General features: G+C 51.1%; 1 protein-coding gene across 1 annotated transcript; it reads right to left on the reverse strand.

Annotated features, from left to right (window-relative positions):
• Window positions 1-336: 336 nt before the first annotated feature.
• Window positions 337-26039, reverse strand: SLC13A2 (solute carrier family 13 member 2). Its single transcript, XM_080984080.1, has 12 exons — window positions 25823-26039; window positions 13697-13825; window positions 11975-12111; window positions 10679-10887; window positions 9322-9505; window positions 7978-8100; window positions 5637-5858; window positions 5214-5317; window positions 4973-5085; window positions 3015-3176; window positions 2399-2536; window positions 337-1253 (listed from the first exon to the last, which is right to left on the reverse strand). The coding sequence occupies exons 1-12, from the start codon at window positions 25913-25915 to the stop codon at window positions 1122-1124; spliced, it is 1746 nt and encodes a 581-aa protein (XP_080840206.1). The 5' UTR covers window positions 25916-26039; the 3' UTR covers window positions 337-1121.
• Between the last annotated feature and the right edge of the window lie 1008 nt (window positions 26040-27047).

Here is a 27047-nt window from a genome sequence, read left to right on the forward strand (position 1 = left end):
ACAGTGACAATTTGTTGTTGACAAAGGACAGCTGGACATATAAAGGGCCCCATTACCTTCAGTAACTTGGGGCTTCGTCAAACCTAAATCCGGCCCTGATAACCATAGATAAGACCTAGTGCCAGAGCTTGCTTTTTTCCTCTTCCCTCCGGACGCTCTTTCCTTCTGTGCTGGGTCTCTAAAACTTGAGCTCGGCGACTCTGTTATCACTGATATTTGGATTATTATTTTTTGGCCTGTTGTGAGATAAAGGCGCTTTAAATAGACTCTGTGTATGTGTGTGACTGTGTGTGATCTACAGATCCCCTTAAACTCATGAGAAAAACCACAATACAGTTTTGGCCCACACTTTCTTTATTGCACAAAAGAGCTGTTGTGTGTTTCCTGGGGGCCTGGAAGCCCCCACCTCCTTGGAAGATGGGAGGCACCAAGGGGGTACGGTGCCCACAGTACCCAGCGGCTGGTGGGGGTCACAAGGAGGTTGGGGGGGTCTTGGCTCTGCCTGCCCGCTGTTGTGGCTCACACAGAACTACTCAGCAGCAACCTGTAAAAAAGACCAGCGGCAGAAAAACACGCCGGCACTCTGCGTCTGATGAAACGATCCTGCATCGCAGGGGTTGGACTAAATGACCTTTGGGGGGACCTCCCTCCTCAACAATTCCATGACCTCAGGAGGGAGCAGACTCTCCTTCTCTGGAGGCTTTTAAACAGAAGTTGGACGGGCGCCTGCCAGGGATTCTTGAGAAGCGATTCCTGCATTGCAGGGGGCTGGACTAGATGGCCTCTGGATGTACCCCTCCTAACTTTATGATCCTGTGGTGTGTTGCCCAGGGAAGATGGTGCTGGGTGGAGATCTGGGAGGGGGCCATTTCTTTCCTGCCCCACAACGCTGGGTCTGTGAGGTGAGGTGCCCCACTGCTAAGCTCCACATGGGTGCTAAAACCGGGGCAGAAGAAATCCCAGCGAGGGAGGGAGGGGAGCCCCGTCCACAGCCGCTACCGGCTTGGGAAGGCTGCGTTTGCGCCTCCACGGCCCCCCAAGCAAGCCGGCCCCTCGGCGGAGCGTAGGAGTTGCCGCTCGAGGATCCGAAGCGCGTTTGCGAGAGAGTCGCTCCCGCGGGCTCAGCATTGACCTGCGGTGCCGTTTGCCCAGCTTGGGAAATTGTGGAGGTCAAAGATGGGGAAGCCCCAGGTGTTGATGGCCAGGGTGATGGTCAAGACCCCCAGTAAGTTCAGCATGCAGCCGGCTTTGACCTGAGGACACAAAGAAAGGGGATCAGGATACCAGAAGAGGCCGTGGAGCGAGGCAGGCAGATTCCAGCTCAGTTCTGCCTGCACTGACTGGCAGCAGCTCGTCAGGGTTTCAGGAAAGGGGCCTTCTGAACCTGCTCCTGAAGCACGGACCTTCTGCATGCCAAGCAGGGGCTCTATCCCCCTTGCCCCAAGAAAGAGCAGCCATCCTAGATGTGCCTTGAGATATCACTGTACTTCCTCCACCTTCCTCTTTGCAGGAGGATGGGGGGCAAAGCTGGAATGAGTTGGCTCCGCCTCTCGTTTGCCTTGGCTCCGCCCACTGTTGGCCTCTGCCGTCCTCCCCACCAGTCCGAATAGGCAATCGGGGGCCACTGCAGGAGGGACCACTGGGGGTGCTGGACTCGACAGCCACCCATCTCTCTCTGCCATCCCCTGCCCAGGGAAGCAGAGCCCAAGGTGACGACACTGGCTTTGCGGGGGCTGGACTAGATGACCCCAGAGGGTCCCTTCCAACCCTACACGGCCTAGGACCCTCATACCTATGGGACTGCCTCTCCCGGGTCTGCCCCGCGGAGGACCTTAAGGTCCATAAATAGCAACACCCTAGAGGTCCCGCGCCCTAAGGAAGTCAGATTAGCCTCAACCAGAGCCAGGGCCTTTTCAACACTGGCTCCGGCCTTGTGGAACGCTCTGTCTCATGAGACCAGGGCCCTGTGGGATCTGATTTCTTTCCGCAGGCCTGTAAGACAGAGTTGTTCCGCCTGGCCTTTGGCTTGGAATCAACTTGATCCTCTTCCCCTTTCTCCTTCTGTGATGGAACTCCTATTTGGGGACTTCCCTGGCTTTTTCTGGCCCATGTAGGACCAGTCTGGATAGTTAGCCTTGGTGAAGACTTGACGTTTTTATCCCCCAAAAAGTTTTTGATTTGAGTTTCCACTGAAATGAGGCTGCATTTTAATGTTTGAATGTTGTCTTTTAATCTCGTTTTTAAGTTGTATTTCAATCAATTTGTTTTATATCTGGTGTTAGCTGCCCTGAGCCCAGTCTTGGCTGGGGAGGGCGGGGTATAAATAATTTATTATTATTATTATTATTATTATTATTATTATTATTACTACTATTACAACGGCGTGACACTCACTCACCATGTCGATGACGTGCAGCTGCCCGTAGGAGAAGACGATGGCGTTGGGAGGGGTGGCCACCGGGAGCATGAAGGCCAGCGAGGCGGAGAGGGTGCAAGGCAACATCACGTAGAGGGGGTTGAGGCAGATGGCCTGAGCCTGGGGGCAACAAAAGGCAGGAGGAGATGGGGGGCATGTCTGGCTGGATCAGGCCAAAGGGGGCCCAAGAAGCCCACAAGCAGCAGGAACTCTCCAGCTGTCATTCCCCATTGTCTGAGATTCAGAGGTAGACTGTCCCTGGGCATGGAGGTTCTGCTATCACAAGAGACTTCCGTAAGAAGGACTGGATCAGGCCCTAAAGGACCCATCTAGTCCAGCCTCCTGTCCTCACAGGGGCCGAGCAGATGCCCCAATGGGAAACCCACAAGCAGGATCCGAGCAATTCTTCCCTCTTGTGGTCTCTAGCCACTGGCATTCAGAAGCATTGAGGAACACGCAGCCCCTGTGGCCACCCATAGTTCTCTCCTCCTCTGCGAATGTCTCCAACCCTCTTTGGAACCCCTCCAAGTGGGAGGGAGTTCCGCAGGTTAACCCCTTTTTGCTGCGCAAACGAGCCCTTCCTTTTTGCCACGCTTACCATGGAAGCCAGGATGGGCAAGAAGAGCGTGGTGGTGGCCACGTTGCTGGTGCACTCGGTGAAGAGGGCAACCAGCAGACAGAGCACAAAGGCGATGGCCGGGTGAGGGATGGTCTCCAGGGGGGTCAGCTTGCTCCCCAGCCATTTGGACAGACCAGACGCCTGGAAGGGAAAAGGACAAGGGGGGGGGTGTCATTGATGGAGGACCAGACAGAGGGGCACAGATCCTGGCTTCTCACACAAGCGCGGCTCCCCGACTTCAGCTGAGATTCCTGTATGGGCAGGACTAGACCCTGGAGGACTAGACCCAGTAGTGATGTATGGAAGTGACAGCTGGACCATAAAAAAGGCTGGTCGCCAAAAAATTGATGCTTTTGAATTCTGGTGCTGGAGGAGACTCTGGAGAGTCCCATGGACGGCAAGAAGATCCAACCTCTCCATTCTGAAAGAAATCAGCCCTGAGTGCTCACTGGAAGGACAGATTCTGAAGCTGAGGCTCCAAGACTTTGGCCAACTCATGAGAAGAGAAGACTCCCTGGAAAAGACCCTGATGTTGGGAAAGATGGAGGGCACAAGGAGAAGGGGACGACAGAGGACGAGATGGTGGGACAGTGTTCTCGAAGCTACAAACATGAGTTTGACCAAACTGCGGGAGGCAGTGGAAGACAGGAGTGCCTGGTGTGCTCTGGTCCAGGGGGTCACAAAGAGTCGGACACGACTAAACGACTCAACAACAACAAGACCCTGGAGATCCCTTCCAACTCTCCTGTTCTATGATTTTTATTTCTTATTCTTATTTCTTAACCACCCATCACGATAAGGTTCTGCAGTGTCTTGCAGTAATTAAAAAAACCCGCAGCATTAAAAAGACTTCAGAGCAACCTGCAGCCCCAAGTACAGGGTGGGCTCCTCAAATAATATTGTTGCAACTGAGCTTCCCAGGGGATAATAGAGCAGCCACGTCATTCATCCCTTGAATGGCAGCTTGTGCCAGTTCAGCGCTGCTTGGGCGCCCCCTAGTGCTTTGGATGAGTCATTGCTGATGTTGATCTGAGTCAGTTCACTCACCCATCTCGGTGGGACCTCGTGGGAAAGTGAGAGGCGGTGGCGGTGTAGTGGTTAGAGCATCAGACTAGGAACCAGGGAGAGATCAGGGTGCAAATCCCCCACTTGGATATAAAGCTCACTGAGTCCCTCTCCCGCTCAGCCTAACCTGCCTCACTGGGTGTTCAGGAGATTAAGTGAGGGGGGAGGAGAAAAAACCACCACCATCATCAGTGCTTTTTCTCTTTAAAAATGTTTAGGGGTACTCTCATTTTGACTCAAGAAAATCACCATTTTATAGTTCAAATCGGGAAAAATAAATACAGTGGTACCTTGGTTTGCAACCGTTTTGGATTACAACCACGTCAAACCCTGAAGTGTGTGTCCCTTTTTTATTATTGCAACTTTTTAAAATTATTATTACAACAAATTTTTTGGGAGGCCCTATTGGCGAAAGCATGCCTTGGGTTACAACCTGTTTTGGTTTACAACTGGACCTCCGGAACAGATTATGGTTGTAAACCAAGGTATCACTGTACAATAAACGGACAAAATGTTTAGGGGTATGTGTACCCCTGCGTCTCCCCAGAAAAAAGCAACAACAACCACAACAACAACAACAACAGATTGTAAAGCTGAGGCTCCAATACTTTGGCCACCTCATGAGAAGAGAAGACTCCCTGGAAAAGACCCTGATGTTGGGAAAGATGGAGGGCACAAGGAGAAGGGGACGACGGAGGACGAGATGGTGGGACAGTGTTCTCAAAGCTACCAGCATGAGTCTGACCAAACTGCGGGAGGCAGTGGAAGACAGGAGTGCCTGAGGGCTCTGGTCCAGGGGGTCACGAAGAGTCGGACATGACTAACCGACTAAACAACAACAACAATAATAGCAGCAGCCCAAGGGGGATCACCTCACTGCCTTTGGCCAAGGCAAAGCCTCCTCCCAAGAGGATGACGATGTTCCAGGGCATCTTCTGATTAACGGTTGGCCAGTCCAGGAGGGCCGGGGTCACCCGGATCTGCCCTGCAATGCAAAGGGTCTGTGAGCCCCTGGGGCTGGACTAGATGGCTTTTGGGGGGGTACCTCCCACCTCTGCAATTCTGTGAACCACTTGCAGGTTAGGGGGGCAGCATGGGGGCAGCATTGCTCACCTCCTGGTGGGGTGCGGCCCCGGAAGCCGCATCTGGGCACCTCTGAGGGGATGAGGAACAGCAGCATCGAAATGAAGATGACGACCGTGGCATCGGTGACGTAGCTGCAGGGAAAGGATGGACATCGCAGGCGAGGATCAGAAGACGAGTCTGGCTGAGGCCGAATCGGGCCAGAGGGAGCCCATCTAGCCCAGCCTTCTACTCTCACAGCGGTCAAATGCCCCATAGAACCTGGGGGACCAGATAGACTGCCTCTGGAGCTGGAGGTTCTATAAAAAGAGCCTAGCTGCAAAAGGACCCCCTCTAGCCCACTTTCCTGCTCTCACTGTGGCCAACCAGGTGCCCCCAAGGGAAACCCACAAGCAGGCAGGACATTTCTAGGCCAGGGCAGGAAGGAGCAGGGAAGGTGTGCCCCTCTCTCACCTCTTCCCGTCCCAGGTGAAGGCGGCACTCGCCCATCCCGGCATGAAACCCGGCTCCCGGGTGAACCAGAGCAGCACCAGGATGATGAAGAGGACCAGGACGGTGATTTCGGAGAACTTCATGGGCCCCAGCGCCTGGTGCTGGTTCTTGATGATGCGGTAAGCCATCCGAGAGCCTGCCTTCTCTGAATCGTTGATGCCGCACCCAAAGTTCTTCCGGAAGCTGGAATTGCAGAGAGAAATAAGATGGGGGCAGGTTGTGGTTCCCCTGGGGGACAAAACCCATTTAAGAGGGGCCGTTCCCTGCTTCTGGGTCCAGCTCCGTCCCTAGAGACTTGGGGAGCCTCTGCGGCCAGAAGTGCCTTTGACCAAGCCCAGCTCCGGCCACCAAAAAATTGCCACAGTCATTGGATTGCTGCAATGCGCTCCATGTGGGACTCTCCTCGAGCTCGATCCGGAAGCTGCAATTAGTGCTGGATGCTGCAGCATAATTGCTGATGGCAGTGAGATTTGAGATCTGCACAGGCTGCTCATCACGGACCAAGTTCAAGGTGTTCCTGTTTGGGTGCAAACCCTTTTCACAACTTGGGGCCAGCTGACCTGCCAGTTGACCTGAACCCATGTACACCCGTTTGGCCGCTTTGATCTGCGTTGTGATTCGGGCCACAGAATTCCCTGTTCCGCATTTGAAATAAATTGCCCTTTTAGTGTGGCTGCACTTTGGAACTCCCTGCCTATTGATATCCAGCAGACGTCTTCACTGTACATTCTCGGTTCCTGTTCCAGACAATTTCATTTAGAAGCCTGTCCAGATGCTTAGAAATCCGATGCAAGTTTTAATCTGCTTTTAGTCACTTATTGAAAGTTTTAGCTTAATCTTGAGGTTTTCTTTTGGTATCAAGCAGAGTATAAATTTTATGAGAGCACTGAGATGATAGATAGATGACAGATGATAGATAGATAGATAGATAGATAGATAGATAGATAGAGATATCGATAGATAGCCATGAGCTGGTGTATGGCTGTCAGAGCTTAATGTCTCTCCAACATTGAGTATCGATTGCATAATGCCTTGTGACTAGTCCCTAAAAGAAGACCTAGCCAGCTGGGCAGAGTGGGTGTCACTGGGCCAAACATATGGCCCTTAGACCCACTCAGACTCTTTGCTCACTTAGCTTTGCATTGTCTGCTCTGGCTGGCAGCAGCTCCTTGGGGGCCTCGGACTCACCCCCTACCCCAACCCGACTTAGGATCACAGGAAATTGCTTTACACCAGCTGCACTGCAAAAGTCCGTAGCTGAGGGACAGAGCCCCTGTATTGCACACAGAAGGCTCAACCCCCAACATCATCTCTGCGTAGGGCTGGGAGAGACTCCCTAGCCTGAAACCCTGGCAAGCCACGGCTGCCAGTCAGTGCAGGCAGCCCTGAGGTCAATGGGTCCATGGTCTGACTCTGCATAAGGCATTAGGACTAGAACTTTGCCTTCTTTTTTACATACTGGTCTTGGGTGGAGAGACAGGAGTGACCCTCTTCCATGCGGGTCTCTCCTGTGTTGCAGGAATTTATGTATAGGTTGGGGGGGGTTGCCCCTCCAGCAGATATCATGCACATGCAGCCCACTACCAAAATCAGCACAATCACTTTTGTGACTTTTGTGATTTTCCCCCACAAAACACTTCATCGGAGTTCCTTCCTTTCTATTCAAAGGGCCTTTGCAGCACGATACCAAATGTAAGAATTCACTGATAAATGTATCTATGTACCGGCTCACTGTGAAAACTTCATAAATTCATATAGACCTGTGAGCTCAGCTACTCAGCAGCCCCTCTGTCTGAGTGATAATCCCTGGCATCCTGATACCTGAGTGCCAGACAGGTAGCCATTCCAGAAATGCCAAACCCAGATGAAGACAAAAGGATGGGATTAATTTGGCTGGGAAAGAGGGAAATGTAAAGATCTATTTCGTTACACTTGATGGGTGTTTGGTGGAGGGCAAGGGGAACCATGGGGCAGGGTCCAGGATGCTCAGATTGCTGCCACCAGACCTCCCCTTTCATGATGTAACCGTGATGTAGTTTGGGGGGGGTGTAACATGGGGATTAGCAGCTAATCAAGTTTGGGGGCTCTTTGGTTTGGGGCTTGTTCCACCTGGTGGCAGGTGGGAGTCCTGTCGCGACAGTCTTCAATCAAGACCAAGCCTACTGGCTGCTGTTTTGCTCTGGTATTCCTGGCTGGTGTCCTTGTTTTTTGTCCAAGGGAGCCCTCAGATTTCTCCATTAACACCTGCACGAGTCTCCCACCCACCTTCCCACCGCATTATCACCAGTGGGTCTCAACTTACTCCACGCCCAGGAACAGCAGCAGCAGCCAGACCCAGGAGAGGATCAGCAGGAGCACCATGGTGGGGAAGGCGAAGCTGAACCACGAGGCAAAGTTGACCACATTGCCGTTGTCGGGGAAGAGGCTGGCGAAGAGAAAGGGGAGCCGTGAAATGCAAGCGGCGTTGGCTTGGAGGCGGGTCTGCAAGGCATGTCGTTAAGCCCATGCATTTTAATTATTGCACACTTCCCCCCTCCCCGCAGTGGGTGCATTTTGTTCGGTTGCCGAATCGCGTCGCAAAATATGGAGGAATAATAGAACAGTCCCATGGGTGATCTCGCCCAATCCCTGCAACGCAGGAATCGCAGTTAATAAAACTGCACGCTGCTTTGATACTTCGTGATGGGGCAGTGTAGAAAACAATTCTATACATGGAAAGAATCGCAACTAAAGATTCCCTGACAGGCGATTATCCAACCTCTCTTTAACCAAACCAAAACCAATGTGAAGAAGAACGAGAAGCTGAAATGGACAGATTCTCATCCATCCCTGGTTCTGAGTCAGGGACTTCTCCTTCTCCTTATGGTTGTAGCTCAAGCAGAGAACAAATGGGGGTCATAGAATCGGAAGGAACCCCCTCACCACAAGAGGTGCTGGTCTTGACCTTTAAAGCCCTTTGTGGCTTAGGGCCCTCGTATCTGCAGGACCGCCTCTCCTGGTCCATAGCTGTCAACTTACAGATTTGATAATAAGGGACCAGCAGCCTCAAAAATAAGGGACCAGCAGCCAAAATAAGGAATTTTCCAAGCACAGGTATGTTCAACTTCTGAGCCCCTCTGAGCCAAAGGCAGAAAGCCCAGCCAGCAGCCAAACGAAGCCTCAAGTGGTGGTTCCCACAGCGCAGCAACCCGGCAAAGGGGATGCAGCAAGGGAAACCACCGTCACCTCTCCGCTGGGAAGCGCTGAGCAAAGGTGAGTCCCCAGGCAACGCGGCTGATTTGATTGGCACAAGGCATGCAAGCTCCACCCCCCAGTCGTTCTTAGACTCCTCATTGGGTGAGCAACGCATCCAAGCAACACAGTTGGAGCCTCCCTCCTTGCTGGCTGGCAGGGAGGGAGGGAGAGGAGCTGCTTCCTTTGAAACCCGGGAAATTTAAGGGACATCATCAATAAGGGACAGCAGCGGGACACGGCGCTGGGATAAGGGACTTTCCCGCCAAATAAGGGACGGTTGACAGCTATGTTCTGGTCTGCCCCGCATAGGACCTTAAGGTCCATGAACAACCATAGTTTAGAGGTCCCGGGCCCTAAGGAAGCCAGACTATCCTCGGCCAGGGCCAAGGCCAGAGCCTGACTCGGTACTCACTCGTCCATCTGCCCCTTCATCACCAGGTTGGGCGTGGTCCCCGTCAGGGTGGCGATTCCCCCAATGCTGGCCGCGTAACACACCGCAAGGCTCATTCCTTTGCACAAGGTCAGGTGCTTCTTCTCCAGCTGCTGCTGCTCGTGGGACGCTTTCTCCTTCTCCACAGTCACGACGTGTCCGTTCACTGCGGGAGGCGAGAGAGGGGTTGGTGAGGGGCAGTAAGGCTGGCCCAAGCAAGGTTGGGGGAGAGGCAGCGGTAGCCTAGTGGTTGGAGCACTGGGTGAGGACCTTGTTTCTTCATTTACCGGTAACCCTTTTACATCGTTTTGTATGATTTGTGGTATTTTATGTATTGAGATTTTGTGCTATTTTTATCGATGATAGATGAGTAATTTTTTACTGTAATTGGTAAGTGTAAACGGTGCAATTATTACTTACTGATGTTTAATTTTAGTGTTTACTATGGGATTCTAATGCATATTGCTTTATTTGGTATAAGTTGTTTATTTTAAAGTTATCGTGACTTTTTATATTGGATCTGATTGTTACTCTTAATGTTTGATTTTGTGTGTGTGTGTGTGTGTGTGTGTTGGAAGCCACCCAGAGTGGCTGGAGCAACCCAGCCAGACGGGCAGGGTATATAATAATAATAATAATAATAATAATAATAATAATAATTTATTTATACCCAACCCATCCGGCTGGGTTTCCCCAGCCACTCTGGGCAGCTCCCAACAGAATATTAAAATACAGTGGTACCTCGGGTTAAGTACTTAATTCGTTCCGGAGGTCCGTACTTAACCTGAAACTGTTCTTAACCTGAAGCACCACTTTAGCTAATGGGGCCTCCTGCTGCTGCCGCGCCGCTGGAGCACGATTTCTGTTCTCATCCTGAAGCGAAGTTCTTAACCTGAAGCACTATTTCTGGGTTAGCGGAGTCTGTAACCTGAAGCGTATGTAACCTGAGGGACCACTGTACAATAGTCTATGAAACATTAAAAGCTTCCCTAAACATCAATGCTTCCGGATGCGAATTGCTGGAAACCACAGGCGAGGAGGGGCTCTTGGACTCAGATTCTGCTTGGGGCTTCTCTTTTGGTTGGTCCCTGTGAGAAGAGGAGGCTGGACTAAACAGGCCCCCTATGGCCCAATCCAGCTCTTCTTACAGAGCTCCATTGCAATAGCAGAGCCTCCATGCCCAGGAACAGTCTACCTCTGAATACCAGACAATGGGGAGCGCCGGATGCTGGCCTAGATGTTCCCCCTTTGGCCTGATCCTTCTCCGGGGCTCCTCTGACGTCCTTCCGGTGGCTTCAGAGGAAGGAGGGCTGAGTGACTGTCCTGAACCCGAACCTACCTTGCTGGTGGACGGTCTCCTGCAGCTCAAAGCCTCCGTTGACGGTCCCCTTCTTGGCCACGGCCTCCTTGGCCTGCAGCCGCTCCAGCTCGGATCTGTGGAGCTGCTCCAGGACGGCCTGGGCGATGGGCACCATCATGGCGGTGGTGGCCGTGTTGCTGATCCACATGGAGAGGAAGGCGGTGACGCCCATGAAGCCCATCAGGAGCCTGTGTGAAAGGAATTTTGAGGTCTTAGATAGATGTTAAATGTTCATAAGTGTACCAACCAAGCACGTACATAGATCAGCACAGGAAGACCGACCTGGAACCATTTTTTATTCCCAAACTGTCCCAAACTGACCAAATGTTTTCTCTGCAAGGTCAAAGGAAAATGGAAAAGCCTCCCCACTGTCTTTTCCTTCACAAATCCTGTCTTAAGGGTATGTCTGTGTTTGAATAGGGTGAGCCTGTGAACTGGCCCATGAACTAAGTATTTATCATGACAAAAGACTGGCCAGGCTCCCCAGGGTATCCAATCAAGTGACCATTAACAGGTGGTCTGCCAGACAGGAGATAAACAACGCACTCAGATTTCTGTTGTAGACCACCCTTTCTGTGATGTATCTGGGGGGTGGTCTTGAGGTACAACCCTTTCTGTGATGTAGGTATGATGTATGGAGGGGTGGTCTTGAGCTCCAGGGCGGGCAATTTAAAATGTCTATATAAGGCCTTGTGCGCCATTGTTCTGGGTTCCTCCTCTCTCCTGCGGGAGAGGGGAGCACCCTGTTGCAACAGATCAATAAAGATCAGGCTTACGAGCTGCTTTGCTTCTCAATATTCTCTGGTTGGCCTCTGTTATTTTCTCCTACCAATAGGGAACCTACGTAAGGACTCTATATGGGCTCTTGGATACCCCATAAGGGAAAAGGGCAATTTTTGTTTACAACATTTGCCATGGATGGAGACCGCGCCTGAGACGGGGTGGGCAGGAGGCTGGCACTCAGCTCCTCTCGCCACCAGAGCAGGGCAGCTCAGCCCTACTTGGGGATGCCGGAGGGTGGAGGCCAAGGGGCCGCCTGCCATGGCCCTTAAGTGTCGGGCTTTGGAGAAATGGCTCCCTCCCTAGCTTTGGCCGTGCATCAGCAGAACAAAGCCATTAGAGTCTGTTGCAGGAATTTATGTATAGGTTGGGGGGGGGGGTTGCCCCTCCAGCAGATATCATGCACATGCAGCCCACTACCAAAATCAGCACAATCGCTTTTGTGACTTTTGTGATTTGTCCCCACAAAACACTTTATCAGGCAGCATGTCTCACAGGCCTGGCCGGACCCCGATGAGCAGGAGGACGCGGAGGGCAATGCGCTCGTGCAGGTTCCAGTGCTCCACCGCGATGGCCACCAGCAGCCCCCCAATGAAGAGCATGTTGGTGTCCTTCAGGTACTCCATGCACACCTGTGGGGAAGGAGGGGGATGTTAAATATACAAGTTTAATAAAGCCTATGTTTGAATGCGTTGTATTTAACATGCTCTGCAGAGAGCTTTGCATCAGGCAGGAGGTTACACTCTAGGTAAATGCGGCAAGGAGAGGCTCGGTGAGCATGCTGAGTAGTGGCGTCACAGCAAGAGATGGAACCACCAGCAGCAGCGGCAGTGTTGAACAAGGAAGTTGTTTAGGAGCTCCCTCTGAGACCAGAGAGAGGATAGATCCTGGACTGAATTAAAGAAGACTGACCCCATTGCTAGTTTGTTTAGAGCAATGTGTTACTTTGCGTTTTGCAACTTTCTGTTTTGTAACTAGTTTAAGACTGTTTTGCAGTAAAACTTTTTGGAACTTTTTCTTGTGGTGGAGAGCACTCATTTCTACTCTGCACAAGGTCCAGATCAGGGATTCAATTTGCAGCGCGGGGGGGGGGGGGGGTAGGGGCATTGACAGCCAGGAGAGGCTATAAGCCATGGGTAGGCAAACTAAGGCCCGGGGGCCCGATCTGGCCCAATCGCCTTCTAAATCCGGCCTGCAGACAGTCTGGGAATCAGCGTGTTTTTACATGAGTAGAATGTGTCTTTTTATTTAAAATGCATCTCTGGGTTATTTGTGGAGCATAGGGATTCATTCATTCCCCCCCCCCACAAAAATAGTCGTCCCCCCCCCAGGTCTGAAGGACAGTGGGCCGGGCCCCTGATGAAAAAGTTTGCTGTCCCCTGCTATAAGCCTCTCTCTCGCCCTCTTAGCACTGAGCCAGAGTTTCCAGGCCACTTACTGATTAATAAAAATACTGAAATTTAGATGCCACTTGATAATGAAGAAAACCAAACTAATCTCAAAATGGTTTCCAAAAAACAATAAGACAATAATATTACCCATAAGAAGAAGTAACAACAATAATTTAACACTTTCAAAAAGTGAAAGAACAGCAAACTAAAAACAGATTAAAAGTCACACCAGCTTTCTAAACTGAAGGTTTGATTTAAAGAGGAACAGAGGAAGCCGCCTTTACGCTTAATCACTGCGGTGGTCCATCTAGCTCAGTATTGTCCACTCGGACTGGCAGCAGCTCTCCAGGGTTGCTCGGAAGAGGTCTTCCCAGCCCCTCTGGAGACGCTAGGGATCGTGCGTTATGCATGCAAAGCCGTTGTCCTGACACAGAGCTACAGCTATTCTGAAAACAAATTAAGATTCTAGTCCTCTTGAAGGCCTAATTAAAATAGAAACACTTGAAGCTGACTGAGTCAGAACATTGGTTCATCTTGGCTCAGTTTTGTGTCCACTGACTGGCAGGGGTTTTAGGCAGGGGTCCCTCCCAGTCTCAGCTGGGGACACCATTAGGGCTTGAACCCGGGCCCTCTACATGCCGAGCAGACGCTCTCCCACTAAGCTGCAGCCCCTGAGGGGTTATTGAGGGCCATGCTTTGTTCTCCCCGGGCTGGGACTGAAAGGAGTTGTGGTCCGGGTGCAAACAGAGGGCGCCAGGTCATGTCAGCCCTGCATGGCTGGCCAGTTGCAAAACCGAGAGCCTCTTTGGTCCGGCCGTCTCCTTACCGTGGTGGAATCCATGATGCCCATGAGCGGGAAGAGGATGACGGGCAGCAGAGCGGTGACGGCCAGCGGCAGAGCCTCTGTGCACCAGAAGAGCGCCATCAGGATGATGGTGTAGCCACATTGCGCTTCCTGCAAGGGAGAGGCAGAAGAAATGAGAAGGGCCATTTTGCATGAGCTCATTGCTGGAGGGGTTTGCAATAAACTCAGTAAAAAGGTAAAGGTAAAGGGACCCCTGACTGTTAGGTCCAGTCGCGGACGACTCTGTGGTTGCGGCGCTCATCTCGCTTTACTGGCCGAAGGAGCCGGCGTACAGCTTCCAGGTCATGTGGCCAGCAGGACTAAGCCGCTTCTGGCGAACCAGAGCAGCGCACGGAAACACCGTTTACCTTCCTGCTGGAGCAGTACCTATTTATCTACTTGCCCTTTGACGTGCTTTCGAACTGCTACGTTGGCAGGAGCAGGGACCGAGCAACGGGAGCTCACCCCGTCGTGGGGATTTGAACCTCCGACCTTCTGATCGGCAAGTCCTAGGCTCTGTGGTTTAACCCACAGCGCCACCCGCATCCCTAATAAACTCAGTACATGCCATCTATAGGGGGCGGGGATGTAAGCTGCTGCAAGATTCTCAGAATTTAATCTTGACAGAAATGAGAAATGTTACCAAAGGAACCAAGGTCCAAAATTAATGTTACTGGATATTTTGGGGGCACATTGTCAAAAGCAGTGCTTTTTTTCTAAAAAAAGAAAAATGTTTAGCGGTACTCTCATTTTCCTACTCATATTGAAATTCTGGCCCTCAATGAGGCCAAACTTAGATTCACAAAATGTTTAGGGGTATGCATACCACTGTGTACCCCCCAGGAAAAAAAGCACCGGTCAAAAGAATTGGCCTCATATATGATCTTGGCAGCACAAATCGTCATCGCAACTCAATGGAAAACAGCCCAAAATATTACACTGACCATTTGGTAGCACTCACTTGGGAATATTGTTGTTCTTATTTCCACCACTACAATTCTATGACTCTATTTATTATTATTTATCTGATTTATATATCACCCTTTAGCCAAAGATTGTCCTGACAGAGGTCATTATATAAGGTGACCCGGGCAGTGTCTTTGCCAAAGCCAGGCTGAAACCCCAACTGAAATTGATCTAGAAAATCAATTTCTGCCAACAGCACCTGGATCTGGTCATTACAGAGTGATAATGCAGAAAATCACGCAAAGACTGCAATTTCAGTGAGGACATTTCTTTGTGACATGCACAAGGGGACCATCTTTTTCAAGATAACTGTTGGCACAAGCCTGGCAAATCAGATAACACTGATATTCTTTACTTGGACTTTGTTATTCTAACCCACGTGCAACTGTGCTCATTCTATGTGCCTGTTTTATCATTTTTTTTCATCCTTTACTTTTCACTTGTTGACATAACCGTTCTCTCTGTTTTATATACAATATAAAATGAACTTTTTTAAAAAAAGATTTACCAAAAAAAGTGGGGAGGGGAAGGGAGTTTTGCAAATGTCTGTATCCGTGTCTGGGAGAGAAGAAGGAGCAGGAGCTTTTGCACAGTAAGATACTTTGCAGAGCCAGGATGGCATAGTGGTTAGAGTGTTGGCCTAGGGCCTGGGAGATCAGGGTTCAAATCCCCCACTCAGCCGCGAAGCTCTCACTGGGCGTGACCAATGCACACTCTATTTAAGACTTCCCCCAAAGGAACCTGGGAACTATAGTTTACCTCTCACAGAGCTTCCATTCCCAGTACCTTTGGGGGTGAAAGTTCCCAGGATTCTTGTGGGAGGAGTTGAATACGAATACAAATGCTTGAAATGTGTAGAGTTGGGCTTCTTGGCTATTCCCCCCTGATTATAAATGTGTGTGGCCAGTTTCGCCTGCAGGTGGTGATCTTGCTGCACCTAACTCTGCTTTGGTTAAAATAAATAACTGGGGAGTCCCTGAAATGGCCCAGAAATTGGGGGTGGGGTTAAAGAGAAGGGTTTTCTTTCTGCCAGACAGAAAGAGAAGGGTTAAAGAAGAGAAAGGTTAAAGAGAAGGGTTTTCTTTCTGCCAGACAGGAGATAAACAACACACTCAGATTTCTGTTGTAGACCACCTTTTCTGTGATTTAGGTATGATGTAGCTGGGGAGTGGTCTTGGGTTATACCCCTTCTGTGATGTATGCATGATGTATGGAGGGGTGGTCTTGAGCTCCAGGGCAGGGAATTTAAAATATCTATATAAGGGCAGGCACACCTTTGTTCTGGGTCCTCCTCCTTTCCTGTGTGTGGGGGGAGCACCCTGTTGCAACAGATCAATAAAGATCAGGCTTACGAGCTGCTTTGCTTCTCAATCTTCTCTGGTTGGCTTCTTATTTTCTCCGACCGATGGAGAACTTACAAAGGACTCTATAAGGGCTCTTGTGTCCCCCATAAGGGAATAAGGGCAGATTTTTGTTTATTACACTTCCTTTCTATCTTGGGTGCCACATTCACAACAACCCTGCGAGGCAGAGTGAGTCCCCTTCTTGGCAAATGAGAGGGTGTGGCTTTCCTGAGGATGTCATGCTCTGCTTGAAGGGGGCTGGGCGGAGAGAAGGAAGTCGCCAGCTGTCTCTGTTTTCAGCTGGGCCTCAGATTCCACTCCCCCACCCCCGAAAGGCTTCACTGCATAATTTGTTTTTAAGGTTTGTAGCTGGAGATTGTGTCAACAACGCAGAGCATGAGGAAGAAAACTCTTGCCTCAAGGTCCACTTTCCTTCCCAGGGAATTTTCCGGGGGCCGCATGCCAGGGGTGGGTAGGGCTGCAGACAAGCACCGGTACAGTAATGGATGGCCTGACTCGTTCCTGCATTCCCTGCCCTCATTCAAGCCACGCAAAAGTCCAAGGTCTCTATACATACTATTGCAGGAATTTATGTACAGGTTGGGGGGGGGGTTGCCCCTCCAGCAGATATCATGCACATGCAGCCCACTACCAAAACCAGCACAATCACTTTTGTGACTTTTGTGATTTGTCCCCACAAAACACTTCATCACAGTTCCTTCCTATCTATTCCAAGGGCCTTTGCTGCACGATACCAAATGTAAGAATTCACTGATAAATGTATCTGTGTACTGGCTCACTGGGAAAACTTCGGAAATTCATATAGACAGGTGAGCTCAGCTACTCAGCAGCCCCTCTGCCTGAGTGAGAAACCCTGACCTCCTGATACCTGAGTACCAGACAGGTAGCCAATCCAGAAATAACAAACCCAGATGAAGACAAAAGGGTGTGATGAACTTGGCTGGGAAACAGGGAAATGTAAATATCTGTTTTGTTACACTTGATGGGTGTTTGGTGGAGGGCAAGGGGAACCATGGGGCAGGGTCCAGGATGCTCAGATTGCTGCCACCAGACCTCCCCTTTCATGATGTAACCGTGATGTAGTTTGGGGGGGTGTAACATGGGGATTAGCAGCTAATAAAGTTTGGGGGCTCTTTTGTTGGGGGCTTCCATCTTGTTCCACCTGGTGGCAGGTAGGAGTCCTGTCGCGACAGTCTTCAATGAAGACCAAGCCTCCTGGCTGCTGTTTTGCTCTGGTATTCCTGGCTGGTGTCCTTGTTTTTTGCCCAAGGGAGCCCTCAGATTTCTCCCTTAACAATACAACCCATCCCTCTGTTTCTCCACCCAGGTTATTATTACAGAAGCTCAAGAATTCACCATTGCAAGCAGGGGGAGCACTCAGGGAGAGCGTGGAGCAGGACTGCGGGGCTTGGAAAGAAGATTGGAGCCCTTCAGGCAGGAGGGGGCTATGGGGGGGGGCCTGGGTGGTCAGAGGCAGCAGCACTTCTGAGCACGAGTTGCTGGAAACTGCAGGAGGAGAGAGTTGCTCTTGCGCCCGGATATCCTGCTTGTGGGCACTTAGGTGGCCACTGTGAGGACGGGATGCTGGACTAGTTAAGTTCCCATTGGCCTGTTCCTGGAGGGTGGAGCATGAGGCACCTAATCTTAGGGTCATGGGTTCGACCACGTTGGGCAAAGATTCCTGCATTTCAGGAGGTTGGACTAGATGACCCTCGTGGTCTCTTCCACCTACGATTCCTTGGTTCTTCTGATGTTCCTGTTTGCAAGGGGGGTGGCTTAGGGTGAGCCCCAATGGCCAGCTACCCACACGTGGCTGAGATTCACCACCCCGGTAGAGAGGAAAGGTGGGCAAGGCTGCTTGCCTGTTGTTGCAGGTCATGTTCTGGTTTCTTTTGACAAGGAAGGATGGGCCTCTCGTCTCTATGAGCATCATGATCAGGGTGGTGGGCCCATCTAACCCAGCACTGTGTTCTCACAGTGGCCAAATACCTCCAAATAATTCAGATAGACTATCTCTGGACCTGGAGGTTCCATCAGAATGTAATAAGAGCAGTGCTCTCACAGTGGCCAATCAGGTGCCCCAAAGATAAGCCCACAAGCAGCATCCGAGTGCAACAGTATGCTCCAGGTGTTGTTCATCATCATAATCATAATAATAATAATAATAAATTTTATTTATACCACGCCTTCCCTGCCAAAACCGGGCTCAGAGCAGCTAACATCAAATATATGACACATTACCATAAAATCAAGCCATCAGTTAAAACACATCTTAAAATCAAGTCAGAATCAAAGTGAAATCCAATCCGATGGCAACCCGCAAAATAGGAATGAGGACCTTAAATGCTCACCAGGCCTAAATGTTTATACTGATCTCATATGAGCCTGTGAGAAAGGTTGGGGGGCCACTTTCATGCCAAGTTCTTATAAGGAGAGAGGGGGAGTCAGACTGGACCCCGGCCAAAGGCCTGGTGGAATAGCTCCATCTTGCAGGCCCTGCGGAAAGATGCCAAATCCCACAGGGCCCTGCTCTCTTGTGACAAAGTGTTCCACCAGGCCGGGGCCACAGCCGAAAAGGCCTTGATCCTGTTGGAGGCCAGTCTAATTTCCTTGAGGCCCAGGACCTCCAAGATGTTACTATCTTGTATTCAGAGGTAGACTGCCACTGGACATGGAGGTTCTGCTATCACAATGGACCTCCTTAAGAAGAACCTAGATGGATCAGGTCAGTGGTCCACCTAGTCCAGCCTCCTGTTCCTACAGTGGCCAACCGGGTGCCCCCAAGGGAAATCCACAAGCACAAGAGCAACATTCTCCTCTCTTGCGGTTTCTAGGAACTGGTATTCTGAAACCTCCGGAACAAGACAGATCCAGCCCTTTCTTTGGGCTGTGGACCATGAAGCCTCTTTTGTTTCTCTAAATTGTTGTGCTCTCTGCCTTGGCTCGGGATCCTGCTTCCTGCGTAGCAACAGAGCGAGAGACAGGTGAAGAACTTCCTGAAACCAACAGCCTCTTATCAGCCACATCATCCCCATTAATCTCTGTTTTCCTCCTCTTCAGCTGACTTCAGCACAATGCTCTGTTTTATTGCCCATTCTGCGGCATGAGCGTGCTGCCAAGGGCAGAAGAGTTCACTGCCCGCCCCGCAGGGTTGGTGTTTCTCCTCCCCTGTTGCCACCCGAGATGGGTCTCTTGCTGGAAGAAAACCCTGAGGGCCAGCCGATGCCTAATGCCGTCGAGGCTAAACAGCCACAGAATCACAGAATTGCAGGTCTGGAAGTGTCTAACCTGCTGAAATGCAGAAATTGCAGCTAAGGAATCTTTGACAGATGGTCGTCCTCAGTTAAAAATTGTCCAAGGAAAGCAAGACCCCCCACTTTCCAAGGGAGTCCGTTTCACTGCTGAAAAGCTCTCACCATTAGAAAGTTCATTTTTTTGCAATTTGACTCCACTGGAGCCAGAGGCAGTGTAGTGCAGTGGTTAGAGTGTTGGAATAGGAGCTGGGAGAGACCAGCGTTCAAATCCTCCCGCTCTGTCATGTTGGGTGGGCCTTGGGGCTCAGTCGCTGCCTTTCAGCCTAACCTACCTCACAGGGCTGTTGTGAGGATTAAACAAGGCCCTAAATGGCCCAGTATCCCCGAAGAAGCGTCTCCATGCCCACCGTTCTGCCCGGACACAGAGGTCCAGCTCTGAGGGCCTTCTCGTGGTTCCCTCACCGCGAGAAGTGAGGTTACAGGGAACCAGGCAGAGGGCCTTCTTGGTGGTGGTGCCTGCCCTGTGGAACGCCCTCCCACCAGATGTCAAAGAGATAAACAACTATCTGACATTTAGAAGACATCTGAAGGCAGCCCTGTTCAGGGACGTTTTTAATGTTTGACGTTTTATCGTGTTTTTAATCTGTTGGAAGCTGCCCAGAGTGTCTGGGGAAGCCTAGCCAGATGGGTGGGGTACAGATAATATATTATTATTATTATTATTATTAGGAGGGGAAGTACCGTGTATGTCACCTTAAAGCTCCCTGGAGAAAAAGCTGTGATATAAATGCAATCAATAATCACACAATCATAGACTTGTAGGGTTGGGAGGGACCCCAACGGTCATCTAGTCCAACCCCTTGAAATGCAACAGCCACAGATACAGTAAATGGAAACGGAATTGGATTTCCCCCCTCCCTCCAAAGGATATTACGGGTGGTCCTATCCTGAGAGGGGCCACTTTGCCTCTAGGAAAGAAGGTTGGAGGCGTTCCTTGGCTGAGGGCCGTGATATTTAAGCAGGCTTGCAAGTGGATTTTAATTGTGTCTCGTGGACGTGGTTTAGGAGGCACTGCCTGGCTGTTTTTGCCTTCTTGTTTGGCGAGTTTAATTGGCTCAAGGCAGAAACAACTTTCGCTGATTTACACAACCTCATTTATGGTCCATCACCGCTTTATGGCTGCTTTATCACCTTGGCAGATGCAGCCTGTGGTGGATGAGTAATGAGCAGTTCTGGGTTTGCTTTTAAAACGGGACTGTTTACTCTGCCTTGCGCAAAACTTGCTTTTCGCTATGACAGGGGCAATCAGAATAAGGGCCACTAACTGACTGCTGATTCAGGACTTTAAATTGTGCTTTTACATCAAATTTCTGCATATACTGTAATGTTTTACGGTTGCTATAGCCATTGGCTAACGCGAATAAAGTTTTATCTGTCTCTCTTTTCTCTATGACAAGAGGCAGAAGAAAACCTCCCTTGCTGGGAGATCCAGGACCGACAAAAGAAAGGACTCTTTTCACACAGCATGGCGTTAAACTTTGGAACTCCCTGCCACAGGAAGAACCTCATCTTGTAAAGTAAACCTGTACCATGGCTCCCTTTTTAATTGTCTTTTTCTAAATTGCAGCTCATCAACAATTTAGGGCTAGCAGCACATCTCTGGGGTCTCAGTCAGAAGCCATCTCTTTGGGTTATTATTTTTTTAAAAAAAACTAGACGTGTTGAGGATATTTCACCTTCGCTCTTCTGTATGCAAGGGGCTCTAACACCGAGCTAAGGTCCTTCAATACCCCCACGTACTTCCTCTTGAAACCAGCCCTTTATCTGAACTCATGAGGACTAGAATCTTACTTTAGTTCTAGGAAAAGGCCCACTGCTCCGTGGCAGAGCTCCAACTTTGCGTACGGAAGGTCCCAAGTTCAGTCCCCGGTGGCATCTCCAAGTAGGGCCAGCGATGAAAGACTCTCTTCCTGAAAGCCTGGGGAGCTGCTGCCAGCCAGAGTCTGCAATACTGAGCTGAGTGGACCAAGGGTCTGGCTTGGAATAAGGCCACTTCCTCAGTCCCTATTTGAATCAGACCTTAACTGAGAACCATAAGGACCAGAATCTGGACTTGAGTTGGGATGGGGCGGGGGAGAACCTGCAGGTAATAAAGGACGAAAGTTCTGGGCCAATTGCTGGCGCTGCTGGCGTGGAAACAGGAGATCAGGTTAGTCACGGACTCTTCTGGTCTCCTTGGAGCAAAGAGGCGAACTCTGGCCCCTTAAAGTGTAACTTCTGTCTGCCCAGCTGCTGCCCTCTTGACCCCTGCCAGGGGTCAAAGCATCTCAGGCTTAAAAATTGATAGACAGCTCTCCCACGCTCCCTCGTCACCTTCTTTGTGGGTTGAAAGAGACCATGCAGGACTTTGATTTAAGGAGGGCCATCGCCCAGTTGCATGTAGAAGGTTTGACCCATGATGGCTTCCCCAGGTAGGACTGGGGAGAGCGCTCGTGTGAAACCCTGGAGCAGGCATAGGCAAACTCGGCCCTCCAGATGTTTTGGGACTACAACTCCCATCATCCCTAGCTAACAGGACCAGTGGTCAGGGATGATGGGAGTTGTAGTCCCAAAACATCTGGAGGGTCGAGTTTGCCTATGCCTGCCCTGGAGAGTCAGTTCAGACAGTACTGAGCAAGACAGACCAGTGGCTCTGACTCGGTATAAAGCAGATTCCTAGTTAAACCAGAACCATGAGGACCAGAAACTTAGAATCAAAGAATCTTAGAGTTGGAAGGGATCCCAAGGATCATCCAACCCCCTGCAATGCAGGAATATGCAGCTGTCCTTTATGGGGATCGAACCTGCAACCTTGGCATTATTCAGCAGCACGCTCTAACCAACTGAGCTATCCAGGCTGACTTGTTTAAAGCTTTAGGAGGGTGAATAAGACCTTTATGCTAGAGCACCTGTCTGGCATGCAGAAGGCCCCAGGTTCAACTCTCAACAGCGTCTCCAAGCAGGACTACTGAAATCTCTCATCTGAAAGCCTAGGGAGTCGCTGCCGGTCAGTGTAGGCAATGCTGAGGGAGATGGACCAATTGCCAGATTTGGCCTTAAGCAGTTTCCTATGTTCCTATTGAAATCATCCATTTATCCAGAACCATGAGGACTAGAATCTTACTGTATTTCTAGTGGGATGAACCAGACATCTGTGCTAGAGCATTCACAAAGGCTCCAGGTTCAGTCCCTGATGGCATCTCCAGGTAGGGCTGGGGGAGACCCCCTGGCTGAAATCCTGGGGAGCTGCTGCCCGCCTGTGCAGACAATACTGGTACCTAAGAACATAAGCAGAGCCTGCTGGATCAGGGCAGTGGCCCATCTAGTCCAGCCTCCTGTCCTCATAGTGGCCAACCAGATACCCCAATAGGAGACCCCCAGGACCCACGCACAAAAGCCACTCTCTGCTCCTGCAGTTTCCAGCAACTGGTATTCAGGAGGCAGAACCGAGCCACCCTGGCTAGCAATCCTCAACAGCCCTCTCCTCTTCTATGAATTTGTCCAATCCTCTTTTAAAGCCATCCAAGCTGATGGCCATCACTGCCTCCTGTGGCAGGGAGTTCCACAGTTCAACGATGCTCCGTGTGAACGACGCACCTTTCTTTCATCTTCCCCAAATCTATAATCTAGACCATGGGTAGGCAAACTAAGGCCTGGGGGCCGGATCTGGCCCAATCGCCTTCTAAATCCGGCCCGCGGACAGTCCGGGAACAAGCGTGTTTTAACATGAGTAGAATGTGTCCTTTTATTTAAAATGCAACTCTGGGTTATTTGTGTGGCATAGAAATTCGTTCATTTTCCCCCCTCCAAAATATAGTCCGGCCCTCCACAAGGTCTGTGGGACAGTAGACCAGCCCTCTGCTGAAAAAGTTTGCTGACCCCTGATCTAGATGGACCCCTGGTCAGACTCGGTGTGAGGCAGATTCCAATGTTCCTGAGGGCCAATTTGGGGAGGTGGGAAAAGCGAGCATCTCTGCTCTGTAGCTCAGCACTGAAGAAGCTTCCCAAAGTGGGGGTGTCGTGCTTTCAGAAATATTCAGGTGATCATCTCAGAGGGTGAGGAAGAAGCCACAGCTTCTGCCATGCAAGGAGTGTGGTCTAGTGGTTAGGGGCGTCAAACTGAGACCTGGGAGACCAGAGTCCCCAATCTCCGCTCCTGGGACCTTCCTATCCAAAGGTCAGGATTTTGCAGTGGGTCGGGAGTGTCCTCCCCCAAATCAAGGCTTGGCCCATCTGGCCCAGGGAACCCTCTCTCCGGTCTATTTGCCCAGCATTCATTTCTTTTGACACCTTCCCTGCGGCTGGAGTCCCTTCACACTGGGAGGGCAAGACGGGGAGTGAGCTGGAAGGGGTCCAAGCAGGAAACTCAGCATCCAGAATGGGAGCTGGCTGCCGTTTGGCTCCGGGGCCAGGCTGCTTACGTAACTGGGAAACGGGCATGAAGGCGGCAGCAGCAGAGTTCGACGGAAGGAGGTGGTCCTGCTAAAAATGCCGTCCTGTGCCCAAATTGCGCCTCTCTGCTCCAGATCCCTGAGGACTAGACTCTTGCAAGGGGTGGGGTTTCAAAGGAAAGGACCACAGCTCTGTGACAAAGCACCTGCTTCGCCTGCAGAGGGTCCCAGGGTCAGTCGCTGGCGGCAGGGAGTGCCTGGGAAAAGCTGCTGCCACCTGGAGAGCTGCTGCCAGCCAGTGCAAGCACCACTGGGTGGGGAACAAATGTCTGATTTGTGTGTGCTTTGGGGGTTGGACTAGATGACCCTCAGGTCCCAACTCTACCATTCTATGATTCTTAACATACTACAGTTCCCAGGATTCCTTAATGAGAGGCTACCAATGATGGTGCTACCAATCATCTGCTACCAATGAATGGTGTAGTTTATCTTCTCCAAAACAGCTGGGTTTTACCTGCTTTTCCAGGCATCAAGCTATTTTTCCTTTCCTTTCCTCACCAAAAGCCTCTTAACTTTTCTCTACTTCTCTCTGAAGGTTCCAGCATAGGAAGCTGCCTGCCCGGGAATGAGGCAGTGACTCTTTGGGGAGAATACCTGGCGTTGTTACCAGCACTGCCATTGGGGATTGTACCTGGGACACCCTCCTTCATGCCAAACCGGTGCTCAGCACCACTCAGCAACACAGCCCTTGGAGCAGGTTATGGGAGATGGTTCCACGGATGCCGGGGGGGGGGTGCAATTTGAAAGGCTCCTGCAGCTGCCAAACTTTCTCCTTGGATCCTCCTTGGAGCTTGCAATATGAAGGCCACTGCATGCAAACCCTCCGAGTTGCATTCCAAGGCACACAGAAACCCAGGCTTGACCTTAAACTGTGCAACTCCCTGCCACAAGAGGCAGGGATGGCCTCCAACTTGGATGGCTTTAAAAGAGGACTGGGCAAATCCACGGAGGAAGAGAAAGCTAGTGCTTCCATTTCTCCCACTTCATATAGACTCATAATAGAGGTGGAAGGGACCCCAAAGTTCACCTAGTCCAACCCTCTGCAATGTAAGAATCACAACTAAAGACACTTTGCTCCACCTGCAGGGCTCTTCCACCTTGTTGGTTCCCATTTCATTTAGATTCCTGGCCCCCCACGCTGTGGCCGTCAGGTTAGAACAGGGGTAGGCAACCTAAGGCCCGTGGGCTGGATGCGGCCCAATCGCCTTCTCAATCCGGCCCACAGACAGTCCGGGTGTTTTTACATGAGTAGAATGTGTGCTTTTATTTAAAATGCATCTCTGGGTTATTTGGGGGGCATAGGAATTTGTTCATTCCCCCCCCTTCAAAATCTGCCCCCCCCCACAAGGTCTGAGGGAAGGTGGACCAGCCCACAGTTGACCCCTGGGTTAGAAGATGCTTGGAGGGCCTCCAATTCCTGTTATTATGTTAAATTACCTGTCGCATCTGCCCTCTGTACAGCGCAACACCAACAGGGGCTTATCGGCAGCGTCCCCAGCAGTCGCTCCTCCTGCTGAAGAGGCAAGCTGCTTTTCAGGTGCCACAATTTGAGGTGGCTCGCCTCTTCAGCGTGTTCCGGAAACGGCAAAGGAAACATTGCTTCTTTGGGACATGGTGTTCTCTCTCTATTGTTATTGCCGTCTTTGGGGACCGCCTGGAAGATGGGGGGGGGGGGTTTCCCTCTGCAAAGGGACTGTGGTGTCACAACCTCTACCCCCCACTTTTCCTCTGGGAGTGAAACCCTGTGCAGCTCAACAGCTGATCCTTCACCCTAAGTACTGCCCATAAAAGAAAATTGTGTCCTGATGGCTTCATTGCTTGGATCCTGCAGCCGCTGGGACAGGGCAAGGGAATCTCTCCTTTGTTGGGTGACAGGTGGCCCTCTGTCATGGATGCTTGAGATTCCTGCATTGCTGGGGGTTGGGATAGATGACCCTCGGGGTCCCACCCAGCTCTACAATTCTAGGATTCTGTGAATCCCCGACGACTCTCCTTTTCCATGGCGAGGGGCACAGGACCCAGAGAGCGACTTACCTTGTAAGGTAGGACCAGGGGCAGGGGGAGAAAGAGAAAGGGGGTCAGCAGGACGATCAGGTAGTTCCTGTGCGCCAGAATCTCCCTCCACATGATGATGGGGGACGCTGCCTGCCTGGGGCCGAAAGGAGCTCTCGATCTCGCCTCCGAGGCTTTATAAAGGCTCCGGGGCACCTGGCAGCCGACCTTGGCACCTGAGCGCCCTCCTGCCAAGGAAGAAGAACCAGGAGCTGCTCGAAATCTTCCCAGGGAGAAACTCCTGCGCGCTCACCAAGTTAACTCTTTGGCAGCCTCCCAGTTCAACGCTCTCCGGCGCACACCTGTGACTCAGGTGCGCGGATCTCGTTCTCCAGGTCGGGCTGGCGAAACCCGCCTCCAAGTTCCCACGCGCGGCAGCCGGCAAGAGCCTCGCGAGGCGGCGGCGGGGCCGCTTCAGTTTGTGGGCGTCTGCTGGCAGCAATTTCTAGGCCAGACTTGCCGCCCCCAAAAAGTGCCGCCCTCCAGAAGTTTGGGGCTGCAGATGCTCCCCGAGACGCATGGGAGGTGTTCCCAAAGATGTCGGGAGGCGCACCACCAGGCTGGGGGCAGGCTCGATGGGGAGGATGCGCCTGTAAGCCGAGTTGCAGCCCCAACACACACACACACACACACAGCGCCTTGGCCTGAAACCGTGGAACTCACTGCCACAAGAGGCAGCGGTGGCCACCAACTTGGAGAACTTTGAAAGAGGATTGGGCAGATTCGTGCGGAAGGAGAAGGCCATCAGTGGCTACTATTAGCCACAATGGCTATGCTCCTTCCACTGTTGGAGGCAGTGAATGCGGGGGTAAGGAGGGTCTACACTGCATTTTCACACGTTCAGTTCCATCGTGAACTCCTGAATGCTTTCCAGATGCACGTGTAATTTGAAATTAAAAATAAAAATGGGCTGCAAGAGGCTTTCTGTATTATTATTTTTAGGGGGATCTGTTTTCCTCCTTTTTGCATGCTTTCATTCACTGGAGGGAATCAGCTGCCACTTCCCCCCCAGATTAGAGGAGCGACAATGCCAGTAATATTTGCAGAGCCCCTTGCTCTTTCTCCAAAGTCCCCTCCCTGTTTGACAACAACCCTGAGAGGTAGGCAAAGTTTAGATACAGGAATCTGGTCCAACCTCTGCCAACATTACGCATTTGTATTGGTTCTGCGCCAGTCTAACTTTCGGCCTCAACCACAAAACTCTGGA

The sequence above is a fragment of the Podarcis pityusensis genome, assembly GCF_964106645.2.
Source record: "Podarcis pityusensis genome assembly, chromosome: 15".
NCBI classification, from domain to species: domain Eukaryota; kingdom Metazoa; phylum Chordata; class Lepidosauria; order Squamata; family Lacertidae; genus Podarcis; species Podarcis pityusensis.